The sequence below is a fragment of the Canis aureus genome, chromosome 8 (genome assembly GCF_053574225.1).
Source record: "Canis aureus isolate CA01 chromosome 8, VMU_Caureus_v.1.0, whole genome shotgun sequence".
NCBI classification, from domain to species: domain Eukaryota; kingdom Metazoa; phylum Chordata; class Mammalia; order Carnivora; family Canidae; genus Canis; species Canis aureus.
The window spans coordinates 39,535,354-39,560,474 of NC_135618.1; the positions used below are offsets into that span (position 1 = coordinate 39,535,354).

The window sequence follows — 25,121 nt, forward strand, 5'->3', positions numbered from 1 at the left end:
TGGAACATGAAGTTGGGCAGAGATGTGTACTATGGCTTTTGTCAGCTAGTACTTACTGGCTGGCTCCCATACACCCCTGGCTGGCACCAGGACTCCCGAGTCTGGGGGGCCTGGGGGCCTTGCTGCCTGGTCCTAGAGAAATAAGAAAGATGGGAGTTGGAACTCCCGACCTGGGGAAAAACGGTGCAAGGACTCATTGGACGTGTGGTTTAGGGGCTGGGACTTCTGGGTCCTGGGAGGGCTGGGACAAGGTTTCCTGCCAACATAGAGTAGGGGTGCCAGTTACCTTTGCAAAGAAGTCTGAGGAAAAAAAAAAAAAAAAAAAAAGAAGTCTGAGGGCTGCAGGGCCAAGGTAGGCCACCATGTTTTCCCATAGCACCTGCGACGACAGCCGGGTGGACTTTGGGGATGCCTCCATCTCCTCTTGGTGCCACCATCTGACCCCCTGAAATGCAAGGATCACCGTGAGTCCCACCCACACCCATTCTTAGCACACATTCCCTGACCCCCATTCTGCCAGGTAGGGGGCTGGACTCACCTGGTGATGAAGTGGTCAAGGCCTTACTCCCAGGTTCCAAAGCCACCCAGGAGCTGGGGTGGGGGTGGGGCATAGATCTATAAACCAGAAACAGACCGATAAAGCAGTACACACAGCAAAGGAGCTTGGCTCGTGCGCACTGGCATCACCTGGCTTTGGGCTGAATCCCAGTCTGGTCGCACACCTGTGTCAGTTAGCTGATTAACCTCTGCAGCCCTCACTTTACCAGTCTGTAAAATGGGGATGATAATAATTGTTAGCTTATAGGGTTGTGGGGCTAAAGGAAGGGTCGAGTCCTGGTGGTGGCCCTCAGCAGGGCCAGAGCAGGCCCATGGAGGTGACTCACCACATGTGCTCTGGTGTAGCTCCTCCTCACAGCCACCCTGTGAGGTCCGATGGTTCGCAGAGCAGACACCAGCTCATGGAGACCCAGAGATCTACCTGTGTCCACACCGGAGGCCCCAGCCCCGCTTGGCAGCCCCAGTCACTCTTTGGTCGTTTGGATCAGCGCCCTGCCTCCTCTGGACCCAGCTGCCCAGACTGGACCTGAGGCCTGGCCTCCCTGCCTGCTCCCTACCCCCTTTCCCCCAGCCTCCCTGCTCATTCCAGGAAGGAAATGGATAGAAGGGCCAGAGTGGCCCCAGGGAGGCCCTAGGAGGGCTGGGACACGTCCAGTGAGGGCAGGGGAGATAACCCAGCCTTACAGGTCTCCAGGCCCGCGCTCAAGCATCCAGCTTCCTGCAGCCTCTGGGCCCATGCCCACCCTAGCACCCTTCCCCCCAGCTGCTGGGCCACTGCCATGCCAAGCCTTGGCTCCAGCACCTCCGGCCTCGGGAGGCCCTCACAGACCTCACAGAGCTGGGGCAGCCAAGGCTGGCATCCAGGCCGGCAGAAGGACCCTGCCACGCAGGCAAGCCTGTGGGAATGGCCCAGGTCCAGACCCAGGCGCCTCCAGGCTTCTACACAGAGACAAGGTCCACCAACAATTAGTTGTATTGTTTGGAGTGTTTTAAGCCTCTATATAAAATGTTTCACACTGGATGCGTTGTTCCTCAGCTTACTTTTTCCACTTAACCTGATGTTTCCAAGTTTCTTCCCATCCAAAAAAAAAAAAAAATCACGAAAAACGCACAAAAAAAATTCAGCTTCATTCAAGTAGGTATTTTTTTCCTAAGGCTGCTGTGACAAAGTACTACAGACCGGGTGGCTGAAACAACAGCAATTTATTGTCTCAGCTCTGGAGGCCAAAAGTCCAAAATCAAAGTGGGGGCAGGGTTGGTTCCTTCTAGAGGCTCTGAGGATGAAATCTGTCCCATGCCTCTCCTAGCTTCCGGTGGCTGCCGGGGGTCCTTGGTGTTCCTTGGCCAGGAAGAGCAGCACTCCAATCTCTGCCTGCCTCCTCACATGGCCTGGCCTCCCCCTCCGGGTCGTCTCTGTGTCTCTGTGTCTCAGATCTCTCTCTACTTTCTCTTATCACTACCCCTTGATGTAAAGCCCACGATTGTCTCATCTTGAGTTTTTGGTTTTTTTTTTTTTTTAAGATTTTATTTTGTTATTCATGAGAGATACACAGAGAGAGGCAGAGACACAGACAGAGAGAGAAGCAGGCTCCTCATGGAGCAGGGAGCCCGATGTGGGACTCGATCCTGGGACTCCAGGATCACCCCTGAGCCAAAGGCAGACACCCAACTGCTGAGCCACCCAGGGATCCCTCATCTTGAGATCTTTAACTTTCAACTGCAAAACCTCTATTTCCAAACAACGGCACATTCTCGGGGAGTGGAAATTAGGACTAGGACATCTGTGTTTGGAAACACAATTCAACCCACTACAAGGAATAAATTCTTTTTTTTTTTTTTCAAGAGAACACAAATGTAAGTCCAGGAAGGAGGGACAGCAGGAGACGGAGAGAAAATCCCAAATAGATTCCCTGCTGGGCAAGGAGCCCAACACAAGCTCAATCTCAGGACCCTAGGATCATGAATGACCTGAGCTGAAACCAAAAGTCAGACACTCAACCAGCTGAGCCACCCAGGCGGCCCAGGAGTAATTTTTATAGAATAAAATTCACCAAGTTTAGAGTCCTCATTTGATGAGTTAACAAATGTCTGTGATGGTATAACTCTTCCCACAATCATAGTAGGGAGCACTTTCTTCATCCCAGAGAGCCCCATGACCCTTTGCAGTCAACCTCTCTCCCATACCTAGCAACTGGCGACCACTGGTCGGCTTACTGTCCCTACCATTTTGTCTTTTCCAGAATGCTCTCTAAATGGAATCATGTATAGTACATGGTCTTTTGCACCTGGCTTCTTTGACTTAGCAGAACTCTTAGTTTCTGAGATTCATCCATGTTGTATGTATTAGTGAAATCAATAGTTTTGACAAATTTCGAATCTAAAGAAAAATTGCGGGAATTATATAAAGAATACCTCCACGTAGGCTCACAATTGTGAACATTTTGCCACATATGCTTTATCTCTCTCTTACATGGCACATACCCGCACACATTTTGCTAAACCAATTGGCTACTTCAACTGTCATCTCCTGAGGGCACAGATATTCTATGTAATCATGTACCATTATCACATGTGACAAACTGAACGGTGATAAAATACATACAATAATCTACCTAATATACAGCCCATGGTTTTTTAAAATTTTTTTTAAAGATTTTTATTTATTCATAGAAACACAGAGAGAGAATGAGAGGCAGAGACAGGCAGAGGGAGAAGCAGGCTCTATGCAGGGAGCCCAACATGGGACTTGATCCCGGGTCTCCAGGATCATGCCCTGGGCTGCAGGCGGCGCTAAACAGCTGCACCACCGGGGCTGCCCACAGCCCATGTTCTAATGTTCCCAGTAATGCCCTTTTTATTTTTTTTTTTAATGCCCTTTTTAGATGATGTTTTCATTGATCCAGGATGAAATCGAAGACCACATACTATATTTAGCTGTCATTTCTCTTCAGTCTTCTTTACTGTGAAATAGTCCATTGGGTGCCTGGGTAGCTCTATCAGTTAAGCGCCTGACTTGATTTCAGCTCAGGTCACAATCTCAGGATCATGAGATAGAGCTCCCGCCCCCCCTCCCCAACTGCAATCAGACTCCACACTCAATGGGGAGTCTGCTTCTCTCTTTCTCCTTCTGCCCGTCACTGTGCTTGCATTCTTGTTCTCTCTCCCTCTCTCTCTCTCTCAATAAATAGATAAACTTTTTAAAAAAGATTTTATTCATTTATTCATGAGAGACACAGAGAAAGAAGCAGAGACACAGGCAGAGGGAGAAGCAGGCTCCCTGTGGGGAACCCGATGTGGTACTCAATCCCAGGACCCTGGGATCATGACCTGAGCCAAAGGCAGACCCTCAATCACTGAGACACCCAGGTGTCCCATAAATACACAAACTTAAAACAAAAAAATAGTCCGCTTGTTGGGACGCCTGGCTTGCTCAGTTTATAGAGTGTGCAACTCTTGGTCTTATAGTCATGGGTTCGAGCCCCATGTTGGATGTAAAGCCTCCTTAAAAAACAAAAGTAAAAAGAGTCTACTTGACCTTTTTTTTTTTTTCTAAGCTTCTATTTATTTATTCATGAGAGACACACACAGAGAGAGGCAGAGACACAGGCAGAGGGAGAAGCAGGGTCCGTGCAGGGAGCCTGATGTGGAACTAGATCCTGGGACTCCAGGATCAGGCCCTGGGCCAAAGACAGGCGCTAAACTGCTGGGCCACCCAGGCGTCCCTCTACTTACTTTTTTATGTGTCTTTCAGGACATTGATTTTTCTTCTTTTCTTTTCTTTTCTTTTTTTTTTTAAGATTTTATTTATTTATTTGACAGAAAGAGAGCACAAGCAAGTGGAGTAGAAGGCAGAGGCAGAAGCAGAGGGAGAGCCTTATGTGGGGCTCAGTCTCAGGACGCTGGGATTACAACCTGAGCAGAAGGCAGATGTTTAACCGACTGAGCCACCTAGGCACCCCAAAATGATAGGATTGTTTTAAATAAGAAATTTCCCCAAAATAAAAATGGGTGGGTCCCTGGGTGGCTCAGCAGTTTAGCGCCTGCCTTTGGCCCAGGGCATGAGTCCCACATTGGGCTCCCTGAGTGGAGCCTGCTTCTCTCTCTACCTGTGTCTCCCCCTCTCTCTCTCTCTCTCTGTGTGTGTGTGTATGTCTCATGAATAAATAAATAAAATCTTTTTTAAAATGCCCTGATTTTTCTTTTTTTAAAGACTCCACGGGACACCTGGCTGGCTCAGTCAATGGACTGTGTGACTCTTGATCTTGGGGTTGTGAGTCAAGTTGAGCCCCATGTTGGGTGTAGAGATTACTTAAGAATAAAAGCATCTAAAATAAAAAAAAAAAACTCCAGGCAGCTGTTTTCCAGAATGTTTCTAAGATTTATCCCCAAAGATGCATTTGGATGTAGTTTGTTACTAACTGTATGGTTTTTTTCATCCAATGTTTATGCCCAATTTATTTCTCTACTTTTCTATCAGTGAAGGACTTAGTCTTTTGGCACTTTTTCAATGTTTAAACAACGTTCTAATGCACATCGTTGTACACAGACTTCCATGGAAACATGAATGGGATTCTTATGCTCTTACCCAACCAGAAGTGGAATCAGTAGAGGGGAGGTGTTCCATTGTTCCCCTGCTGTGTAACAACCATCCCATAACTTAGAAGGCTTAAAACAATTATTTGATTTTCTGTTTCACAGGTTTTAGGGCGGCCAGGGTTCTGCTGGGGATTCTTTCTGCTGGGCTCCTATGCAATTGTATGTAAATAGTGGCTGGGGCCAGGATAATCAGAAGTCTTCTTGGCTCCCACATCTGGCACCTGGGCTGGATGGTTGGGTCACTGGATCAACTAGAGCCAGTCAGCATTTCCCTCACCACATGGCCCCTGCCTGTGGCCTGCATGGATGTGCTCACAGTATGGCTATCCCAGACTTCTACATGGTAGCCGCTTCCCCAGCGTAAGGATCCAAGGGGCTTGGGAAGATGCTGCAATGCTTCTTAAGACTCGACCTTGGAGGTTGAGAATCTCAACCTCAAGGAGCATCACTTCTGTGGCATTCTATTGATCAAGTCACTGGGGCCAATCCAGGCTGCAGGGGAGAGGGTTTGATTCCACCTCTCAATGGGAGGAGTAACAAAGAATTTGCAGCCGTCTTTTATCTACCACAGAGGTTATGCTCTTTAGCTTTATGAAATATGGCCAAACTGGTTTGCAAAGTGTAGGTATTAATTTACACTCTGTAATAAAGAATCTGACTCCATTCTTGATGTTTGGTGGTTGACAGCCTTAAAGCCACATGCCTCCCTCTTGCCTTGTGCTCCACATCTGGGCAAGCTGATAACAAGGCCCTGGTGCACGCTCTCTCTCTCTGGCACTAGAGGGAAATTTAAATCAAGGGACCCAGGATCCCTGGGTGGCACAGCGGTTTAGCGCCTGCCTTTGGCCCAGGGCGCGATCCTGGAGACCTGGGATCGAATCCCACGTCGGGCTCCCGGTGCATGGAGCCTGCTTCTCCCTCTGCCTATGTCTCTGCCTCTCTCTCTCTGTGTGACTATCATAAATAAATAAAAATAAAAAAAATAAATTAGGGGACCCCTGTCCAGTGTGGAGGGGCCCTCAGCCCAGCCTCACCCCTTTACCATAATGAAACCCCTCCTTACTCTCTCAAGCCACTTCTGACCTGCTTGGGGTCTGGCCCTGCTCCCCATAGAAATCCTCATTATGTGAGTAATCAATCTTGTCATAGTCTCTTGGTGTGGGCAGCCTCATCAGTCTTCACATCTGAATCAAATTTTAAGTGAAGATTTGACCCCATAGTGGGGCAACCACAAAACACACTCCTGACAGCAGCACATGAATTGCACCTGGCTCACATCTGGCTAAAACTTGGCATTATCAGACTTTAAACCTTCTGTCAGTCTTATGGCAAACATGCTGTGAAATTATAGAGAAAAAAAAAACTATGTATATCTATATATCTATTACTGACCCCTGGTTGTTGACACAAAGCTCCTAAAACCCTTGTAAGTAGGGTATATAGGGGTGCCAGGGACACGTGGTTCTCCTTACAGTTGGTGTCAGGGAAATAGGATTTGCTAGAATGGACTTTACTGACAGAAACATGGTTTGGGAAGAGAAAGGGGGAAAAGGTGGGTGATGAGGAGCCTCTGAGTCCTAGTGGGTATGTGGTCCCCCATGTGGTAGGGAGCAGCAGTTTTCTGCATCCAGTGACTCAAGGTAAAAGTTACCAAAGGAATGTAGAGATCCATCCAGCTCCCTGAGAGCTGGTTCACTGGATGCATAAGAAAATGCAAACTAGTAAGAAAAAGACAAAATATTCAATCCCTTGGTTATTCGTAATGGTTAAATGCAATTAAAAGAGAAGGCTGGGACAACCCTTGGTGCTAGACAAGCTCGGACTTTGGTGAGTCTAAGCTTTGGCCCATTGCTTAAAAGCCACGCCCCCAGGGAGAAGTTACCCAGTGACAACAGAAAGTACCCCGAGACCACTGCTTGCCGAGGAGGTAGTCGATGTAGGGGAGGGCAGAACCGAGGAGCCACTGAAACCGGGGGTCAGCGTGAAGGGGTTGTTTCGTTTCATAGATCACTATCATCGGCTGGCTGAGGAGCCCTTACTGACACAACTGTGAGAATGATTCATGTGGGGGCCGTGCCTTTGGCTGTGGATGCTGCAGAGTGGAAGAGCACGCTGGGGTGAGTCAGGACCTACAGCTCTCTATTAAACAATCACAGATGGCTGCACATGATCCAGACACGCGGGAGGGAAGAGCCAGCCTGGCAGGTGGGATAAAAGCCACTGTAAGGTCCATTTGCCCCAAGGAGGGCTGTCCGCTTCCCCCTACAAACGCCAAGTGGAGCACCCCAGATGATGCAGCGGATGAGCTCTGTACATAAGCCACTCGGGACCGGCCTTAGCAGGGACATTCACCCACTGAATATGCTTTTTACCCAGACACGGTAAATGCTGTGTTTAAGGGATGCCCTTCACTTGATGGGATGAGCACTGGGTGTCTTACTATATTTTGGCAAATTGAATCTAAATTTAAAAACTGTAAAAAAAAAAAAATAAGGGATGCCCTTTTGGATAGGGCAGTTTGGGAAATCTTATTACATTTGCTGTCTCTACTTCCTCTCATGGGTAAAAGTAAAAATGTGGAGCACCCAGCTAGCTCAGTCAGTAGGGCATGAGACTGTTGATCTTGGGGTTGTGAGTTTAAGCCCCATATATAAGAGATTGCATGAAATTTAAAATTTTTTAAAAGATTTCATTTATTTATTCATGAGAAACACACAGAGAGAGGCAGAGACACAGGCAGAGGGAGGAGCAGGAAGCCTGATGCAGGACTTGATCCCCAAACCAGGATCACACCCTGAGCCAAAGGCAGATGCTCAACCACTGAGCCACCCAGGTGTCCCCATTGTCTGGCTACTTATGTTGGTTTTCCACATCAGTCTTTTTTTATCATTGAGGTGAAATACACACGCATGAGCCCTGCCATCTCGATCATTCTTCTGTGGTACTGATGCCATTCACATCTTGCTGCAGCCATCAGCCCCATCACCCCCGGATACCTCCTCAGCTTCCCACATGGAGACTGACCCCATTAAATACCGACTCCCCGCTCTCGTCCCTTGGCCCCTGGTACCCACCATCTACTCCCTGTCCCTGTGGTTTTCATGACACTAAATACCTCATTAAAGTAGAATCTTACAGTATTTGTCTGCCATTAGGTCTTTTCAGGTATAGTTTCTGTTGGTTTATTTTTTCTCCCTTTGAGTGGGCCACATTTTCCTGTTTCCTTGTATGCCTTTTTTGGGTAAAGATATGTTTCTTTTAGGTGGGGGAAGGGCAGAGGAAGAAGGAGTGTAGACTCCCTGCTGAGCATGGAGCCCAACACAGGGCTGGGTCTCATGACCCTGAGAGGGTGACCTGAGCCAAGTCAAGAGTGGATGCTTAACCGAGCCACCCTGGCGCCCCTGCTTTTTGTTTGTTTGTTTAAGATTTCATTTATTTGAGACACACACAGAGAGAGAGAGCGCGTGAGGACAAGTGTGGGAGGAAGGGCAGAGGGAGAAGCAGATGCCCCACCAAGCAGGGAGCCCAATGTGGGGCTCGATCCCAAGACCCTGGGCTCATGACCTGAGCGGAATCAGATTCTCAACCGACTGAGCCACCCAGGTGCCACCTCCACCCTTTTTATTTTTTATTTTTCTCTCCACCTTTTTTTTCCCTCCACCCCCCTTTTTTTTCACACCCACCGCGGGGCTTGAAGTCATAACCCCAAGATCAAGACTCACCTGCTGGGGCGCCTAATCGCAGTGTGAGATCAAACCCCACCTGGCACTCGGCACACAGTCTGCTTGAGATTCTCTCTCCCTTTCCCTCTGCCGCTCCCCACTGCGTGCTCTAAAAACAAACAAATAAATACAATCTTAAAAAAAAAAAAAACAGTCACCTGCTCCACCTACTGAGCCAGCCAGCCGGCATTGTGATTGTTTGGTGGCACACTAGACATTTGAGTCTAATAATGCCATAGATCTGGACACCAGAGTCTCCTTCCCCCTTTGTTATTGTGCTTGTTGAGTGGTTTTGTTTTTTGCTGGTGTCGCGGGCAGTCTCTGTGCCTGGGAGCAGCCTGCGGGGTACACTTGGGTCTTGTCTGAGCCCTTCCTTGGACAGGTGCAGTCGCTTTCTCACCAGCAAACCCCCCCCCAACACACACACACACACACAATTGTTTTGTGTCAGTGTGGTTTTTTGGGGGCGGGGGCGGGGTGTTTTTTTAGCTGACCTGTGTAAGTTGAAAGTGTGCAACGTGTGGATCTGACACATTAATACACAGCGACGGGGCTACCGCTGTGGCGCTAGCAGACACCTGCAACACACCACATCATGATCATTTTTTCAGGTGGTGAGAACACGTCAGATCTCGTCACCTGGCAGCTTTGCAGTTTGTAAGGCCGGACTGTTGACGCCTGTGCCTGTACTGGACATTAGCTCCCCAGGACTTACTAATCCACTAGTTGCAAGTTCGTGCCCTTACACAGCATCTCCCAGCCCCACTCCCCCACCTCCCGCCCCTGGTTACGGCCATGCTACTCTAGTCTCTGTCTCTATTATATGCAGTTGTTTTGAATGTTCTAGTTTTTAATATCTGGCTCCTGAAAGCAGGAAAGTGAACAATGAAGGGGGAATAAAGTCCCTGGCCTTTGGAATCCGCTGGAAGTCACCTCAGCGGGAGACAGGGGCCTGCCAGGGTTGGGGGAAGGCCCCAGCGGCTGCCCCCCTCCTTGCACCTCTGTGCTGAGATTCCTGGTCCCTGGAGGACAGCGGCCTTCTCCCCCACCTGAGTTCCCACAAGCAGTGGGGGCTGTCTGCGGGTGGCGGCCAGAGGCTGCTACTGTGCTGAAAGCTGAAATTGGTGGCAGTTGGCCCTCCCTAGCCTCCCTGGAAGTTGTAAGCCGTCCAGGGGACTCTAGAGTTCCAAAAACAGTTTACTTTAGACAGATTCTATTTGTGCAGTATTTGTCCCGGTGGGGAGACAACTCCCAGGGCTTCTTCCTCTACCGTCTTCCCAGAATCTTCTCTGATCCAAGGCCTCTCGCAAGAGTGATTGGGGCAGAGGAGAGAAGCTCCCTGGACTCCTTGACATAGGAGCCCCGCGCACTGTGGCACCAAAATCCCCCTGGTGAAACCCTGCCTTGGGCTACAAGTACATAGGATGTAAAAATGTAAGCGCTGGTTAAGGCCATAAAAGTTGGAATGTTTGGGCAGGCGTGTTCTGCTCCATCTCCTTTACTTAATATTTTATGCAAATGGATATTAAGTCATACTAGGAAACACGCCCCCTACTTAGTATGGTAAAACCAAAACTCACGGATGAGGGGCGCCTGGATGGCTCAGTGGCTGAGCATCCGTCTTCAGCTCAGGTCATGATCCCGGGGTCCTGGGATCGAGTCCTGCGATGGGCTCCTCAACAGAATGCCTGCTTCTCCTCTCCCTCTGCTGCTCCCCCTGCTTGTGCTCTCTCTCTGTCAAATAAATTAATAGATAAATATCTTTTTTAAAAAAACCTAACCCTGTAGATGAAGTCCTAAATGGAGGCTAACAGGAATGTAAGGGTGGGTGGAATTAAGGTAAAAGTATAGGAATTGGTATGTTGGAACAGGTGTTATGTGCGATGTTTGAATTTCTTAAACCAGATTGTGTTTTAGGGATGGGCATCGTGTCTGACCGGGACGTTTCCTCTACCTACTACTGTAAATAAAGTAGGAGGCATCAAGCCCGGAAGCCGTGGAGGAGAGGCTGGAGCGCAGCGAGGGACCAGCTCCCTGCGCTCCGGCCCCTGCGGGGTGTAGACAGGCACCAGCCTGCGCACGCCCCCCAGCAACGGTCACTAGGACTTTGGACTCAAGCATTTTCCATTCCAGGGGCATTTTCTACCTTGCTTGCCGACAGATACTGAGGCTACCCTGGGGAGGACTTCAAATGACCTTGGAGCTGTATGCGGGTGTTGTCTTAGTAATGTCAGAGAAACACTCTAATGGGGACGGCAGTGCCATGAGAAAGTGAAAATGGTTTCTATGGGACCATGCCGGGGTGCCTGGGTGACTCAGTGGTTGAGGTTCTGCATTGGGCTCAGGTAGTGATCCCGGGGTCCCGGGATGGAGTCCCGCATCTGGCTCCCGGCAGGGAGCCTGCTTCTCCCTCTGCCTGTGTCTCTGCCTCTCTCTGTGTGTCTCTCATAAATAAATAAAACCTTAAAAAAAATAAGGAGCTGCTGGATGCTGTCGTCCCTTGGACGGTGCCCGTAACCTGCTCTCCGCTGACCGACAGAGAGCCGCTGGCTCTGCGGATGGCCGCTCGGAAGTGAACGGACACATCCTGTTTGGAAGGGGAAGGTACAAACAAGTCAGTTCGGTGGGCTGAACTGCGAGCTGTTTTTCCAGCTGTGAAGGAAGAACTGAACGGTGGTTAAAGCCCTTAGGTTTGGTGTCTACGGACTCAGGCGGGAGAACACTGGCAGCCCGGCCTAGTAAAGGGGCGCCCTGTGCTCAGGACCCTCCAGGACCTCATCTGATGTATCTCTTTATCTGTTTAGCTGCATCCTCTGCTGTATCCTTTACTGCATAATAGGCTGGTGCACCTGTTTCTCTGAATCCTATGACTTGTTCTAGCAAATAATTGAAGGGGGGGGGCAGGCTCAGGGGAACCTACAATTTGTAGCCAAATGCCAGAAGTTGTGGGTAACCAGGGGGCCTACTACTTGTGATTGGCATCTGAAGTGGGGGGCGCGGGGTGTCCAGAGGGACTGAGCCCTTACCCTGTGGGGTCTGTGGTAACTCCAGGGAGTGTCAGAATCCAACTGAGTTGCAGGACACTCAGCTGGTGTCCCAAATAATTTTTTGATATTGAAGAAAAACCGTACACATGTCTGGTGTGGGAGGCCTCTGAGTGTCCTAGTAGTCTGAGAGTGAAGGAGAAAGGGCAGGAGCAGTGCAGGCCTTTATTACACATGGGATTTACCGTGGAGTGCACTGTGTCCTCACCCCACACTCCCCAACTGCTGTGTTGAAGTCCTAACCCCCAGGGCCTCAGCCTGTGGCTGTTTTTAGAGGCAGGGCCTTTACAGAGGCCACGAAGGCCAAACGAGGCCGTGGGGGTGACCTGACCTTGTCCTGACAGTTTGAGGAGATGCGGGTGCCCAGAGGCAGCAGGGGAGCCGGGCACAGAGGAAAGACCACCACGAGAGAACGAGCCCTGGGAAGCACCCCCTTCAAGCCACCTGCACGCCCAGGAGAGGGACTGAAATGGCAGGAAAAACCACCCTTGCGGGCACCTGGATCTTGGACTTCCAGCCTCCAGAAATAAATTTCCGGCGCCCAGTGCGTGGTATTTTGTTAGCGCAGCTGGCGTCGACGAATACAGGATTTCAATGTTTTAGTTTGTATCTCCAGCTCGCTAATCCCGCTCGTTATTTATTTTGTCTAAAACACAGGGTGCCTCACCGCTGCCGGCTCCAGAGACCGAGCTATTGCGCTCGCACGCAGCTCGCCCCCTCCCGGAAGCCTCCCCTCCCGGCCCCCTCCCGCCGCCTTCCAGCCCGGGGCTTCCCCGGCGGGGCGGGCCGTGGCTCCGCGGGTCCCCGAGGCTCCGCCGGGTGCAGCGCGTCACCCCTCCTCCGTGCTGCGCTCCTGCCCGGGAGGCCGCTCCCGCCCCGTGCCGGTCCTGGGGGGCCGCAGCAGGCACCTGCGGGAGGCGGCGCGGTCTCGGGGCGGCCGGGACCCCCGCGACCCCGGGCTCGGGGGACGAGGGCGGGGAGCCCCGGGGCGCAGCACCGCGCACAGCCGGGCGCCGGCAGGGCGCGCGGGGAGGCGGCCCGGGACCCCGCGGGGGAGGCGAGCGCCCCAGCCTCCGGCCGGCCGCCGCGGGGGCTCGGGGCAGGGCGGCGGGGGCGCCCCGGAGCCTATCCTCCCCGGGGCCCGGCCGAGGCGTGCGGAGAAAGCAGAACAGAAAAAAAAAAAAAAGAAAGCAGAACCGAGCCGGGCCGCGGGGAGTCCCAGCGGACCCGCTTCTGGGAAGAGAAGCTCGCGGGCGCGGCGGGCGCACGGGGGGCGGGGGCGCCGGGCCGCGGTTCCTCTCGGGAGCGCCGCGACCGGGCTCTCGGGGTCCCGGGCCGCCGGCCGGCTCCCCCCGGCTCGCGGGGGTCCGAAGCCCGGGCCACTGCCGCGCCGCGCCCCGCCGCTCATCCGGTGCCGCAGCCCTGCCCCGCCCGGGAGGGAGGGGCCGCCCACGGCGCGCGGGGTCCGGCGGGGCCGGCCCGGGACCCAGAGGCCGCCGCGCACTCGGAGCTGCAGCTCCGCGCCCCCCGCGCCTCCTCAACCGTCCGCGGCCCCCAGAGCGGCGCCCCCGAGCCCCGCGGGCATGCTACGGCTCCTGGCGCTGCTGCTCTCGGTGCTGCCGCCGCCCGCGCGCGCCCGGGAGCCCTCGGCGCAGGACGTGAGCCTGGGAGTGGTGAGTACCGGGGTCTGCGGGCTCCCGGGTCTGCGGGGGGCGGGGGTACTGCTGATTCAAATGTCCAAAGAGGGACTGGGGTTGCGGCCTGGGGACCCAGATTCTTGGACCCATCAGGCTGGGGCCGGGATTGGAAGATCTGTAGAGGCGCAGGGGCGGGGAGGTAGAGCACAGGACTGTTGGGTCGGGACAAAACCCAGGGCTGGAGAGGCCAGACTGAGAGGCAGCAGGCAGTCACCGGGGCAGGGCCCCCTGGGCTCCGGATGCCTGGGTGCCTGGCGAGAGGTGGGGCTTCCTGGATGGGGGTGGGAAGGGTCGCCCCACTCATCCCGCTTCCCCAATCCCTCTGTGGCCTAGGACTGGCTGACCCGCTATGGCTATCTGCCGTCACCCCACCCTGCCCAAGCCCAGCTGCAGAGCCCTACGAAGCTGCGGGATGCTATCAAAGTTATGCAGAGGTTTGCCGGGCTGCCTGAGACGGGTGTCCTGGGTAGGTAGACCCCCGCCCTCTCCCCAGCCCTGCTTCTGCTCCCAGCCTGACCATTAGCCGGAGGTTTCTAAACCTCAGCATCACCTGAATCACAGGGGCTAGGATATGCTGATCTTGGAGCCCACTGCAGCAGGTTCTCAAGCGTTCCTTTTTCAATAAATATTAACTAAGAATCTCTTACTTGTAAGGCCATTTCAGGCTCTGCTGGTGTAGTGATGAACAAAGCAGAAAAGGCCCCTGCTCTCGTGGACACACACACAGATCAAGAACAGAAATATGCAAGATAATTTCAGATAGTGATTCATGTTTTGAGGAAAATAAAATGCTAATCAGGGCAGATGTCTCTGAAAGGTGTCATAGGTTGAGAGGAGTTCAAAAAGGAGGAAGCCAGCCTTGGGAAGATGTAGGAAAAGAGTGTCCCAGGCAAATGCAAAGGCCCCGTGGTCAGCACAACTGGTGTTCCTGTATTGAGACGTGGATTGAAAAGCAAGAGCCTGATGGGGGATAGGGGAGTGATGCTTGAAAGGTGTTTGGTTTTGATTACAAGCATGAGAAGAAACCACCAGAGGGTTTGAAGGAGGAGGCAATTGGGTTGGATTTACAGTTGTAAGCTTCCTGTGGTTGCTGATGGAGAATGGAGGGTGGGAATGGAGACCAAGAAGGAGGCAGTTGAATCCAGGGTGCATATTTTGGAGGTAGATCTGAGAGGCTCATCTGTTGGGTTAATGAGGAAGAAGAGAGAGTTGGGGGGATGGTGGCCAGCTACAAGGGAGAAGGGACCTTTCTCAGTCCTGTCCACTGCCGAGTAGTGTCTGGCATCTGCATGTGCTCCAGTACTCTTTGTCACCTCAACCAACGAGGTGAGGTTTGACCTTCATTTGAAGATGAGGGGACAGCTGGGAATGGAGCTGAGCTAGGAAGGGGGATTCCAGGCCGACCTAATGTGGGAAACCAGAGACCCAGCCAGCCTGGGGACTTTGGACTTAGGATGTGGTGAGGATTAGGGCCCCATGGTGTGAGGTATGGGCAGGCAACCTCCCGGGGAGGCTCCAGCCTCAATGAGAGGAGTCTGCACTGCACCCCCGTGGCTCCTTTCTCCAGAGTCTAATCACCACGGCTCAGGGAAGCAGGACCCCCAGACCCCAGACCTGAGCACCACAGGGAAGCAGCCAGGTCATCCAGGGCCAGGTGAAGAGGGTGACGGTGCCCCGAAGAGCAGGGTCATGGTTTGGTATGAGCTCACAGAACTGGACAGCCTGTGTTCAAAGCCAAGCTGGGGGGCCTTTCCTGCACAAGTTTTTTTAACCTCACTGAGCCTGTTTGTCCGTGTAGGAAGCCAGCCGGCACCACGACTAGGGCAGGTTGGCCTACCACTGATCCCCTATCCCCACAACCTCTCCCACAGACTCAGCAACGATGGCCACCATGCAGAAGCCCCGCTGCTCCCTGCCTGATGTGCTGGGGGTGGCAGAGCTGGTCAGGCGCCGCCGCCGCCGCCGGTATGCTCTGAGCGGCAGCATGTGGAGGAAGCGAACCCTGACGTGGAGGTAGGTCCCAATGCCCACCCCCCTCATCCCCGCCTGCCTGCTGGACCCGCCTGGAAAGAATGCCTTCTGTCTCCCCAGGGTACGCTCTTTTCCCCAGAGCTCAGCACTGACCCAGGAGACCGTGCGGACCCTCATGCACCACGCCCTGACCACGTGGGGCGTTGAGTCAGGCCTCAAATTCCAGGAGCTGGTTTCTCAGGCCCCAACAGAGCCCGACATCCTCATAGACTTTGCCCGGGCATACCACCAGGACAGTTACCCCTTCGACGGGCAGGGAGGTACCCTAGCCCATGCCTTCTTCCCCGGGGAACACCCCATCTCTGGGGACACTCACTTCGATGATGAGGAGACCTGGACTTACGGGTCAAAAGGTACAGTCTCCTCTGTTTGGAGAGGTCTTCTCCCCTGGCCTGTCTGCCCTTATGAATTTGGTTTAAGTCACATGTATCGATGGAGGCTGTATCAATTGGGCTTCTCCAGGGAAACAGAACCAGTAGGATGTATGTAAGTGATTTATTTTGAGGAATTGGCTCACAGGGTTGTGGAGACTGGTAAACCCTAAATATATGGGACAGGCCTGCAGGCTGGAAATTCAAGGGAGAGTTGATGTTGCAGTCCTGAGTCTGACATCTTCAGGGCAAGCCGGCTGGCTGGAAACTCAGGCATTATTTCTGTGTTGCAGTCTTGAAGCAGAATTCCTTTTTCTCTGGGAAACCTTAGGTTTGGTTCTTAAGGCCTTCAACTGATTAGACAAGGCCCACCCACCATGGAACATGATCTGCTTTGCTTACAGTCAACTGATTGTAGATGTTAATCACATCTACAAAATAACCTACACAACAACATCTAGACTGGTGTTTGGCTAAACAACTGGACACCATAGTGTGGCTAAGTTGGCACAGAAAATTACCCATCCCTGAGGCTTCTCAGGCATCCAGCTCTGAGGTGAGCACTTTAAGAGGGGAAAACAGCTTCTTTTAGCAGCTGAGTCAGAAGAGTAACCAGCAGTTGCTACACACAGTGACACAACTGCGGAGAATCCTAGCAGAGGAAGTCCTTTGGTCTGTGGTACTCAGAGCAGAGGTGTACCCAAAGCCTTTGACTGATGGGGTTTTCTAAATGTGGTGGCTTTGCTTATCCCCCATGTGTATACTGAGGGCCGAGTAATGCACGAGGTCTTGCTCTACTGGAGTACATGGAGCCACGGGGAGGACACAGAGAAAAGTACAAGCCAATGAGCTCACTGAGTCCAGAGTCATCAGGGGTAGGAGCACAGGGGGTATCTGGAGCTGGAAGGCTGAAATACAGTGTCAGGAGGAAGACTGAGGATGGACGGTGGGTCTCACAACACAGAGGGCCTTGCCAGCGCGGGGACAGACTGGGGCAGGGTGGGGGAAGGGAATGGGAGCCATGGAAGGTTCTGCATTGTGGAGATACCACTGGCCACAGCGGCGGGTGGGGGGTTGGGAGGGTGGGGGGTGGAGGGGGGGGAAGATAGGGGGAAGGAGGCGGGAGGTTGATACAGGGTCCTGGAGAGAGATGATGTTGGGTGATGGGGGTCAGGGGGCACTTTAGTCAGGCTGGGCAAAGCTTGGGATCTGACTGGATCCTGGGGGCAGAGGGGATGGGGAGGAAGGTGTGATGGCTAGGTTTCTGACTTGGGGCCCCTGGAGGAGGAAGATCAGGCTCTGGGAAGGCAGAGGTGAGTTCAGTTTGGCTCTATGTCTGCTGCGCTTGCGGGCCGTTGAGTGTGGGCAGTGCATTAATGGTTGAGTGTCTTGCCCCAGAACTGGGACTTCTCTGACTTAGGTCATGTTCCCCATAAGTGGAGCTTGAGATGAAAATTCTTGTGCAAGCGGTTTCTCAGGGTATGTTCTCTGGGGAACGGGAAGCAAGAGCAGGCTGGGAAATGAAGCTAAGTCAGGATGCGGTCTCAGCTGAGAGGAGCCGGACCCAGCTCCAGTGGGGAGCGTAAACAGCGAGGGGTCCACTCTTCCAGCTACTCAGCCATCCTACTCAGCCATCTGCCTGCGGCTGCGGGGAGGCTGACCAGGGGGGAAGAGCTGTTTTCTGTGGAAGGGAGCAGCCAGGGGATGGCAGGCAGGCCCTGCAAGGCTGTGTGATGCAGCACTGAAGCGCCTCCTTGAAGCACTACTCAAGTCAGGGCTCCTCTGCTCGCTACCGGTTTAAGTTACTTGACCTCCATGCACTCAGTTTCCTCGTCTGGGAAATGGGAATTATAACAGTACCTGCAGGCAGGGTGGGCTCGCGGGTTAGAGAAGTAATTCACCCACAGCTGTTAGCACAGGGCCCCGCATGTGGTAGCACTCCGCTTTCCCCCGGCTGTTAGGAGCCGGACCTGGGGGCACACAGGGCGGTTGGCAAGGTTCTGGGAGGACAATGTAGGACGTGAAGGTCAGGTACGGAGCTGTGGAGAGCCCCACGGTTAAGGAGAGGGTAGAAGGAAAGGAGGAATCAAAGGAAATGGAGAAAGAACAGGCCCACAGGTGATCAAGAACAAGACTGAAGAGGCAAGCAGGGGGTGGTGGGCAGGGTGGCAAAACATTCCAGTACGTAACATAGGCCTGGACTGGGTCATCTGGGGACAAAGTGACTTTGGTGCCTACAGACTTGGCAGGTGGAGGAGGAGTCCCGACTGCAGCAAGATTAGGCATGAGAGGGACTGAGGAAGTGAAGACTGGGTTTAGACTGCTGACCACAGAACTCACTAGGGAAGGAGAGGGCTGTGGATGGGCGCAGGTAGGTACTGGGGTGTCTTAGGATGAGGGAGAAGTGAGCCCTTGGTGATGCTGGGTGAGAACAGAAAGAAAGAGAATGGGGGATGGATGAATGGATTCATGCATGGATTGATGGATGGACAGAGGGATAGATGGATGATGGATGGATGGATGGATGGAGAGATGGACGGATGGGTGGATGGATGGGGCCTCCTTGTCCTTGAGGTAAGTGAAGCAGGGTCCTTGCACAGGGCAGGAAGGGGAGGAGGCAGGAGGTGAGCTTGGGGGAGGTGGCCCTATCTGCCCAGGCACACAGGAAGTTACAGATTGCATCGCATGGCCTGTCTTGATGAAATAGGAAATAGATTTGTCAGCATTTCTTATCTAAGAGTTGAGGGGCAGAGCTGGGGAGCAGCTTGAGCAGCTGTGGGCCTGAAATTGAGACCCGTAGAGAGGGCAAAGGAGCGGACAGGAGGTATCAAGGACCCCTGAAGACTGGCCCCCAGGGAAGCTCTCGTGGGCAGGGGCTGCAGCTGTGCTTTCCCAGCTGCAAAGCACAAGAAGGCTGCAAGGAACGGTGTGGCCAAAGGAGAGGCAAAGCAGGGAAGGAGGGTGAGAGATGAAAGAGACTTACCTGATGTAGACACTGAGCTTCCTCCAGCTTCTCAGAAAAAGCATTCAGGGCAATAAGGAACCCACAGTCCACGCAGAAATTCATCACTACAGTTGACCAAGATCATCTGAAGTTGCTGCTGAAAGGCAGGATGATCCAGCCAGAGTACCTGGCTAGCCTGTCATTTCACTTGATTTCCCTGTGCCTCAGTTTCCCACCTGTCAGATGAGGCCAGACGGAAGAGGTTTTGAGAGGTGAATGAGGGCAAGAACTTGCTACCTTTCCTAAGACTCACTCACGCGCTCTCTTATACTCCCATCCAGCGGCCCTTAGGGCTGAGAGAAATTTGCATTTTGGATCACCAGGTCGCTCCCAATAAACCCACTTTCCACACTGCTGGCTGAGTTAGAGATTTCCCTGCAGGAGATCTACATCTGTGGAAATGGTGCTTTCTTGGGCAGCCGCTGGCCCGTCTTGCTGCCTTGCTCTCTTGGCCTCTCAGCGGTGCAAGTGGGAGCTGGCAGGTGGATCAATGAGGAGCTGAGACTGGGCCAGCAACTGGGAGCGTGAAGAGGCTCACTCCTGGCGCCTAGGCTGGGTCCCCAAGGAAGAGGCTGTGGCCACAGAGGCTGGGAAGGAGGCTGGCCGCCAGGGCCAGCCGGCTGTGGTCTGAGAGTGCCTGCCTGAGGAGGTGGATGAAGCTGCAGAGGCAGAGAGGCATCAGAGGACCTCAGGGAGGCCAGGGAGGGGTGGAGGCGGTGGGAACGGGGGAGATGGGGGAGGGTCACAGAGGGCTGAGGGGACGGGGCACTGCAGAGGTGCCCATGGGAAGAGCAGGGGAGCACCATGAGGGTGGGAGCAAGGTCTTGGGAACTGAGGCCCAGGAGACTGAGCAACACTCCTCAGGAGTTCTGAGCACAGACTGGAGCCTGGAGGAGGGAGACTCCAAGGGCTGGGGCCTCCTCCAGAGAGATGCACGCACCCCTGGGTTCCTGCTTCCCCTAGAGGGTTTCTGTGTGCACAGGCTCCCCTGCCTGGCAGCCAGCGCCACATCAGGAGGTTGCCCCTTCCTCTGTCCTCCTCCTGCCCCCTCCCTGCCCCCTTCTGTGGGCCTCTTCAGACCTTATCCCAGTGTCCAGAACTGCCAAACAAAGCTACTCAAAAAAATCTACCCAATAAATGAACGAACACAGGAGGGACAAAATGGCTCATGGAAGGGTCTGGGTTTAGCCATCCCTGGAGGGTCTCCTGGTTGTTTGCTCTGCCAGCAGGCCCCATGTCAGACACTTCCTGGCTGCCTTCTTCCCTGGTGTCCGGGAAGGGCACAGCTCTAGCCCGATCTCCCTCCTTCCCCAGATGGTGAGGGGACTGACCTGTTTGCTGTGGCTGTTCATGAGTTTGGCCACGCCCTGGGCCTGGGCCACTCCTCAGCGCCCAATTCAATCATGAGGCCCTTTTACCAGGGCCCGGTGGGTGACCCGCACGAGTACCGCCTGTCCAACGACGACCGAGAAGGCCTGCAGCAGCTCTATGGTACGGGACTGGGGCGGGTGGTTTGCCCCGTGGCCTCTGCAGCAGGGTCAGGGAACTCATGCCTCTCTGACTCTCTCCACAGGGAAAGTGCCCCAGACCCCATATGATAAGCCCACAAGGAAACCCCTGGCTCCTCCTCCCCCACCCCCAGCCCTGCCCCCGGACAGGTGAGTCCCTCTCCAGCTGTCTGACTCGGGGTGAAGTCCCTAACCTCAGTGTGCTCCTTGGTAGGATGGGGTGGTGAGAGTCCCTACCTCATAGGACTGTCCTAACGTTCAGCAAAAAGACTGGCAGCCCCGACCCGGCTCTCACCCGTCCTTTCCTTTGTAGTCCCTCTCTTCCCATCCCTGACCGGTGTGATGGCAATTTTGACGCTATCGCTAACATCCGTGGCGAAATCTTCTTCTTCAAAGGTGAGTCGCTTCAGATCTCCCTTGACCCCATAGAGCTGGCTTCCTACCCCCTTAGGATGACCCACCAAGCCTGCGGGGTTTCCCTGGACTTTCAGTGTTATTAAAAAAAAAAAAAAAAAAAAAGGCGGAGCCGCCGCACCCTTGGAACCCAGACGGACGTCCTCACCCGGGGGAGCGGGACGCGCTCTCGCCGCCGCCTGACGCGCCCGCCCGCCCCGTTCCCCCGCAGGGCCCTGGTTCTGGCGCCTGCAGCCCTCGGGGCAGCTGGTGTCCCCCCGGCCGGCGCGGCTGCACCGCTTCTGGGAGGGGCTGCCCGCGGCGGTGGACGTCGTGCAGGCCGCCTACGCCCGGCACCCCGACGGCCGCATCCTCTTGTTCAGCGGTGAGTGCGCGAGGGGCGCGGCCCGGGCCCGCGGGGGGGGGGGGGCGCACCTGCTGACCTGCCCGGCCCCTCAGGCCCCCGGTTCTGGGTGTTCCGGGACCGGCAGCTGGAGGGCGCCCCGCGGCCGCTCACGGCGCTCGGGCTGCCGGCGGGGGAGCAGGTGGACGCCGTGTTCTCGTGGCCGCTGAACGGGAAGACCTACCTGATCCGGGGCCGGCGCTACTGGCGCTACGACGAGGCGGCGGCGCGCGCGGACCCCGGCTACCCCCGCGACCTGAGTCTTTGGGAAGGGGCGCCTCACGCCCCGGACGACGTCACCGTGAGCAACACGGGTGCGGCAGTGCGCGCGGAGGGCCCTGGCCCGGGGGCGCGGGTAGGGGGGGTGGTCAGGGGAGACGGCCTGGACCGGCCCGACGTGCGCCTCCCTCCCCCGCAGGTGACACCTACTTCTTCAAGGGCGCCCACTACTGGCGCTTTCCCAAGGGCAGCGTCAAGGCCGAGCCCGACTCCCCGCAGCCCATGGGCCCCAAGTGGCTGGACTGCCCGGCCGCCAGCGCCGACCCACGCGCCCCCAGGCCCCCCAGGGGGACCCTGGCCCCCGGGACCTGCGATTGCCACTGCGAGATCAATCAGGCCTCAGGGCGGCCGTCGCTGTCCTTAGAGGTGTCCCTTCTGGCCCTGCTGCTGGGCGGCGTCGCCTCCGTTTGAGGGGGACCGGCTCCTCCGCGGGTCTGGGGCGCGGGGGGTCCTGAATGGCCGCGGAGGCGCATCCTCTGTTCCACCGGCGGGCGGGCAGCTGGGAGCTGAGCCCCGGGGACGGGGACGGGACAAACGGCTGGCCTGTAGCCTGGACCGGTCACCTGCTCCGCCCGGCCTCCCCCCGCCACACCCCCCACCCCCGCCCGCGCTTCTACCGCAGGACGCTCCCTTTCCCGGAAGAGCTGGTGCTTCTCGGAGCTCGAGGGACGTCCCTCAGCACTCGCCTGGCGACAGACCCTCGCAGGAGCGGTGGGGGCGCTTCGGCTCTCGAGGGATGGCCTGAAGGTCTCCACCCGCTGCTCCGGGGTTCCCAGGACGGCCCTACCCTGTGACACAGCCGCGACGTCCCCCAATGAGGCACGGATTGGGACCCCAGACCCAGCCCTGGAACTGCCCCTGAGCGCCCACCTCTTGGGTGACATCAGTGGCCACCCGGATGGCCCTCCACAACCTGAGCCTCAGGACCTCCTTTCTGGACCCAGAACTGTCCCCGTTTGACAGAACCCCCTCCGATCCCTCAGATCCTCTCAATACCATCACCCTGGAGTGTCGGCCACCTCCCTCAAGGACAGCTCCCAGACTCCTCAGCTCAGTGCGCTGGGAAGCCAGTGGACTCAATTCCCCTCAATCCAGGGCCACTGCTTCCTTAGCACCCTCACCCACCTCCCTCTCCACAGAATCCAGGATCTAAATCAGTGCCTCTGGAACAATACTTCTGGAATATTCCACATCAGAATCACCTAGGGAATTAAAAAATGCAGACCCGATGCCCTTACCCTGAATTCCTCTGATGGTGGGGCCAGGAGTCTGCATTTTAGTAAGCTTGGGGGCTGGGTGGCCTTGATGTGTAAAGGATCTGGGACAGCAGCTGTCATCCCAGTCTTGTGATTTCCCTGTGTCTCTGCCCAGTCTCCCTCCCAGGGGCCAACCTCTTCACATTCTTGGTAGGGTCAAGCTGATGGCCCTGGTTGAGCAGGGTGGAGCCACTTAGCAAGGACTTCTTGGGTTTCCATCCAGCCCACAGGGCTGCGTGGGGCGGGGGTTGCCTGCCATTGGTCACAAGAAGCTGAACAGTACCAGGGGTCTTCAACCGGTGCATCACCTGGGAATTGTAAGCGACCAGAAAACCAGAAATCTGGGCCTCTGTCGGGATCCTTTCAAAATATGTGGATGAGGAAACTTTTATTTTAAAGCTTATGAACCCCACACAGGAGGACAATGAAAATAATTGGAGAGAAAGCCTTTCATTACTTCTGAGCACAGATGGACCTGGGTTGAGTCTGGCAGCAGGAACTTGACAGACCCGAATTGCTATGTCTTGTAGAGGAACTTGGGGTTCAGAGTTGATGGGCAATGGGGTGGCAGATGGAGAGAGAATGTGTGGCAGAAGGAAGCAGAGAGTGGGGTGCCTGCATGACTCAGTCAGTTGGGCATCTGCCTTCAGCTCACGTCATGATCCTGGGGTCCTGGGATCCAGCCCCACGTCGTAGGCCCCCTGCTCAGCAGGAGCCTGATTCTCCCTCTCCCTCTCCCATTCCCCTGCTTGTTCTTAGTCTCTCTCTCTTTCTCTCTCTCAAATAAATAAATAAGTAAAATCTTTTTTAAAAAGAAGAATGAAGCAGCGAGAGGAACCCAAAAGTTGGCTGGGAGAGCACAGACGAGGGGCATCCAATGTGAAATCTGTGTCCACTATCATTGCTCCATGCAATTTCTTCTCCAGCCTTTAAAAATATATTAAGTATACTACAGACAAATGCCATGTCAAACTGATTAATTTTATTTTTTAAGTGGTATGGTTCCATAATCAAAATGTAAAACATTTGTGCTTCAGTGGAACCGCCATCTTTCAGTAATTTGCCAAAATGACCAACACAAAGGGAAAGAGGAGAGGTACCCGCTATATGTTCTCTAGGCCTTTTGGAAAAGATGGAGTTGTTCCTTTGGCCACATACATGCGAATCTATAAGAAAGGTGATATTGTGGACATCAAGGGAATGGGCACTGTTCAAAAAGGAATGCCCCACAAATATTACCATGGCAAAACTCAAGAGTCTACAATGTTACTCAGCATGCCGTTGGCATTGTTGTAAACAAACGAGTTAAGGGCAAGATTCTTGCCAAGAGAATTAATGTCCGCATTGAGCATATTAAACACTCAAAGAGCCGAGGTAGCTTCCTGAAGCGTGTGAAGGAAAATGATCAGAAAAAGAAGGAAGCCAAAGAGGAAGGTACTTGGGTCCAACTGAAGTGCCAGCCTGCCCCACCCAGAGAAGCACATTTTGTGAGAACCAATGGAAAGGAGCCTAAACTGCTGGAACCCATTCCCTATGAATTCATGGCATGATAAATGTAAAGAAAATAAAAGACTTCAGAATTGTAAAAGTGTTTCTCTTAATTGAGTAGGAGTGTGGTTGGTGTCCTTTCACTTAAAAAAAATATTTAAAGCAAACTTTGTGTTCTAATTCATTGGGTGATGTTTTTATTCAAATTTAGTGGCTTTTTTCTTGCTGAAAGGTGTGAAGTGGTTTATTGTACAAGAGAGTATACCTATTTGGTTAGAAAACTGCCAGGTATTACTTTGAAAATATTTATAGTAGTTGGGAAATAATCCCTTTAAATCCCTAAGGGAAAGAAAAAATTTAAACACATGAAAGGTTACCTATCACATTCATTTCATTTAAGTTCAGGGAAGCTACGAGTGCTTGTAATTGTATCCTGTCTTAAATAGCTGTGTTTTGAGGATAAAGAAGTTGCCTTTGAAGTCAACTATTTAAAAATAGATTGTTTAAAGCACTTGGTCTGGTTCCTACCAAATTGTTTTCCCTGTCATTTCCTGTCACAATTTTCCTATACGGTGCTTTAGCCCTTAGGAAAACTTTGTTTTCTTGGAGGTGTTCTTTTTTTTTTTTTTTTGGAGGTGTTCTTTCTTACCCCAATTTCTTTGCACTTTCCTTTGCCTGAAATACTTACACTTTAAGTTGCTGAATTCCTGATTTTCATTTCATCTTGAGTGTCACAGGTGAAACTTCCCTGATAAGAGTATTTTAAGGAGA

The 25,121-nt window shown here is 53.7% G+C and overlaps 1 protein-coding gene, 1 long non-coding RNA gene and 1 pseudogene across 2 annotated transcripts; 2 read left to right on the forward strand and 1 right to left on the reverse strand.

Moving 5' to 3' along the window:
• Window positions 1-324: 324 nt before the first annotated feature.
• LOC144318099 (uncharacterized) lies at window positions 325-1,377 on the reverse strand. The gene is made up of 3 exons (XR_013383946.1): window positions 885-1,377; window positions 539-768; window positions 325-445 (listed from the first exon to the last, which is right to left on the reverse strand). It is a non-coding gene; the product is annotated as an uncharacterized LOC144318099 (long non-coding RNA).
• A 12,042-nt stretch (window positions 1,378-13,419) lies between these two features.
• Window positions 13,420-22,835, forward strand: MMP25 (matrix metallopeptidase 25). Its single transcript, XM_077906336.1, has 10 exons — window positions 13,420-13,593; window positions 13,951-14,083; window positions 15,489-15,630; window positions 15,709-16,001; window positions 20,338-20,514; window positions 20,597-20,681; window positions 20,845-20,927; window positions 21,157-21,309; window positions 21,384-21,641; window positions 21,746-22,835. The coding sequence occupies exons 1-10, from the start codon at window positions 13,504-13,506 to the stop codon at window positions 22,015-22,017; spliced, it is 1,686 nt and encodes a 561-aa protein (XP_077762462.1). The 5' UTR covers window positions 13,420-13,503; the 3' UTR covers window positions 22,018-22,835.
• LOC144318879 (large ribosomal subunit protein eL21 pseudogene) lies at window positions 22,242-24,450 on the forward strand (annotated as a pseudogene).
• Window positions 24,451-25,121: the final 671 nt, after the last annotated feature.

Coding starts and splice junctions, on each gene's coding strand:
- MMP25 (XM_077906336.1), top strand. CDS start 13,504: ATGCTACGGCTCCTGGCGCTGCTGCTCTCGGTGCTGCCGCCGCCCGCG. Junction 14,084..15,488: donor GCCTGAGACGGGTGTCCTGG/GTAGGTAGACCC, acceptor CCTCTCCCACAG/ACTCAGCAACGATGGCCACC. Junction 15,631..15,708: donor AAGCGAACCCTGACGTGGAG/GTAGGTCCCAAT, acceptor CTGTCTCCCCAG/GGTACGCTCTTTTCCCCAGA.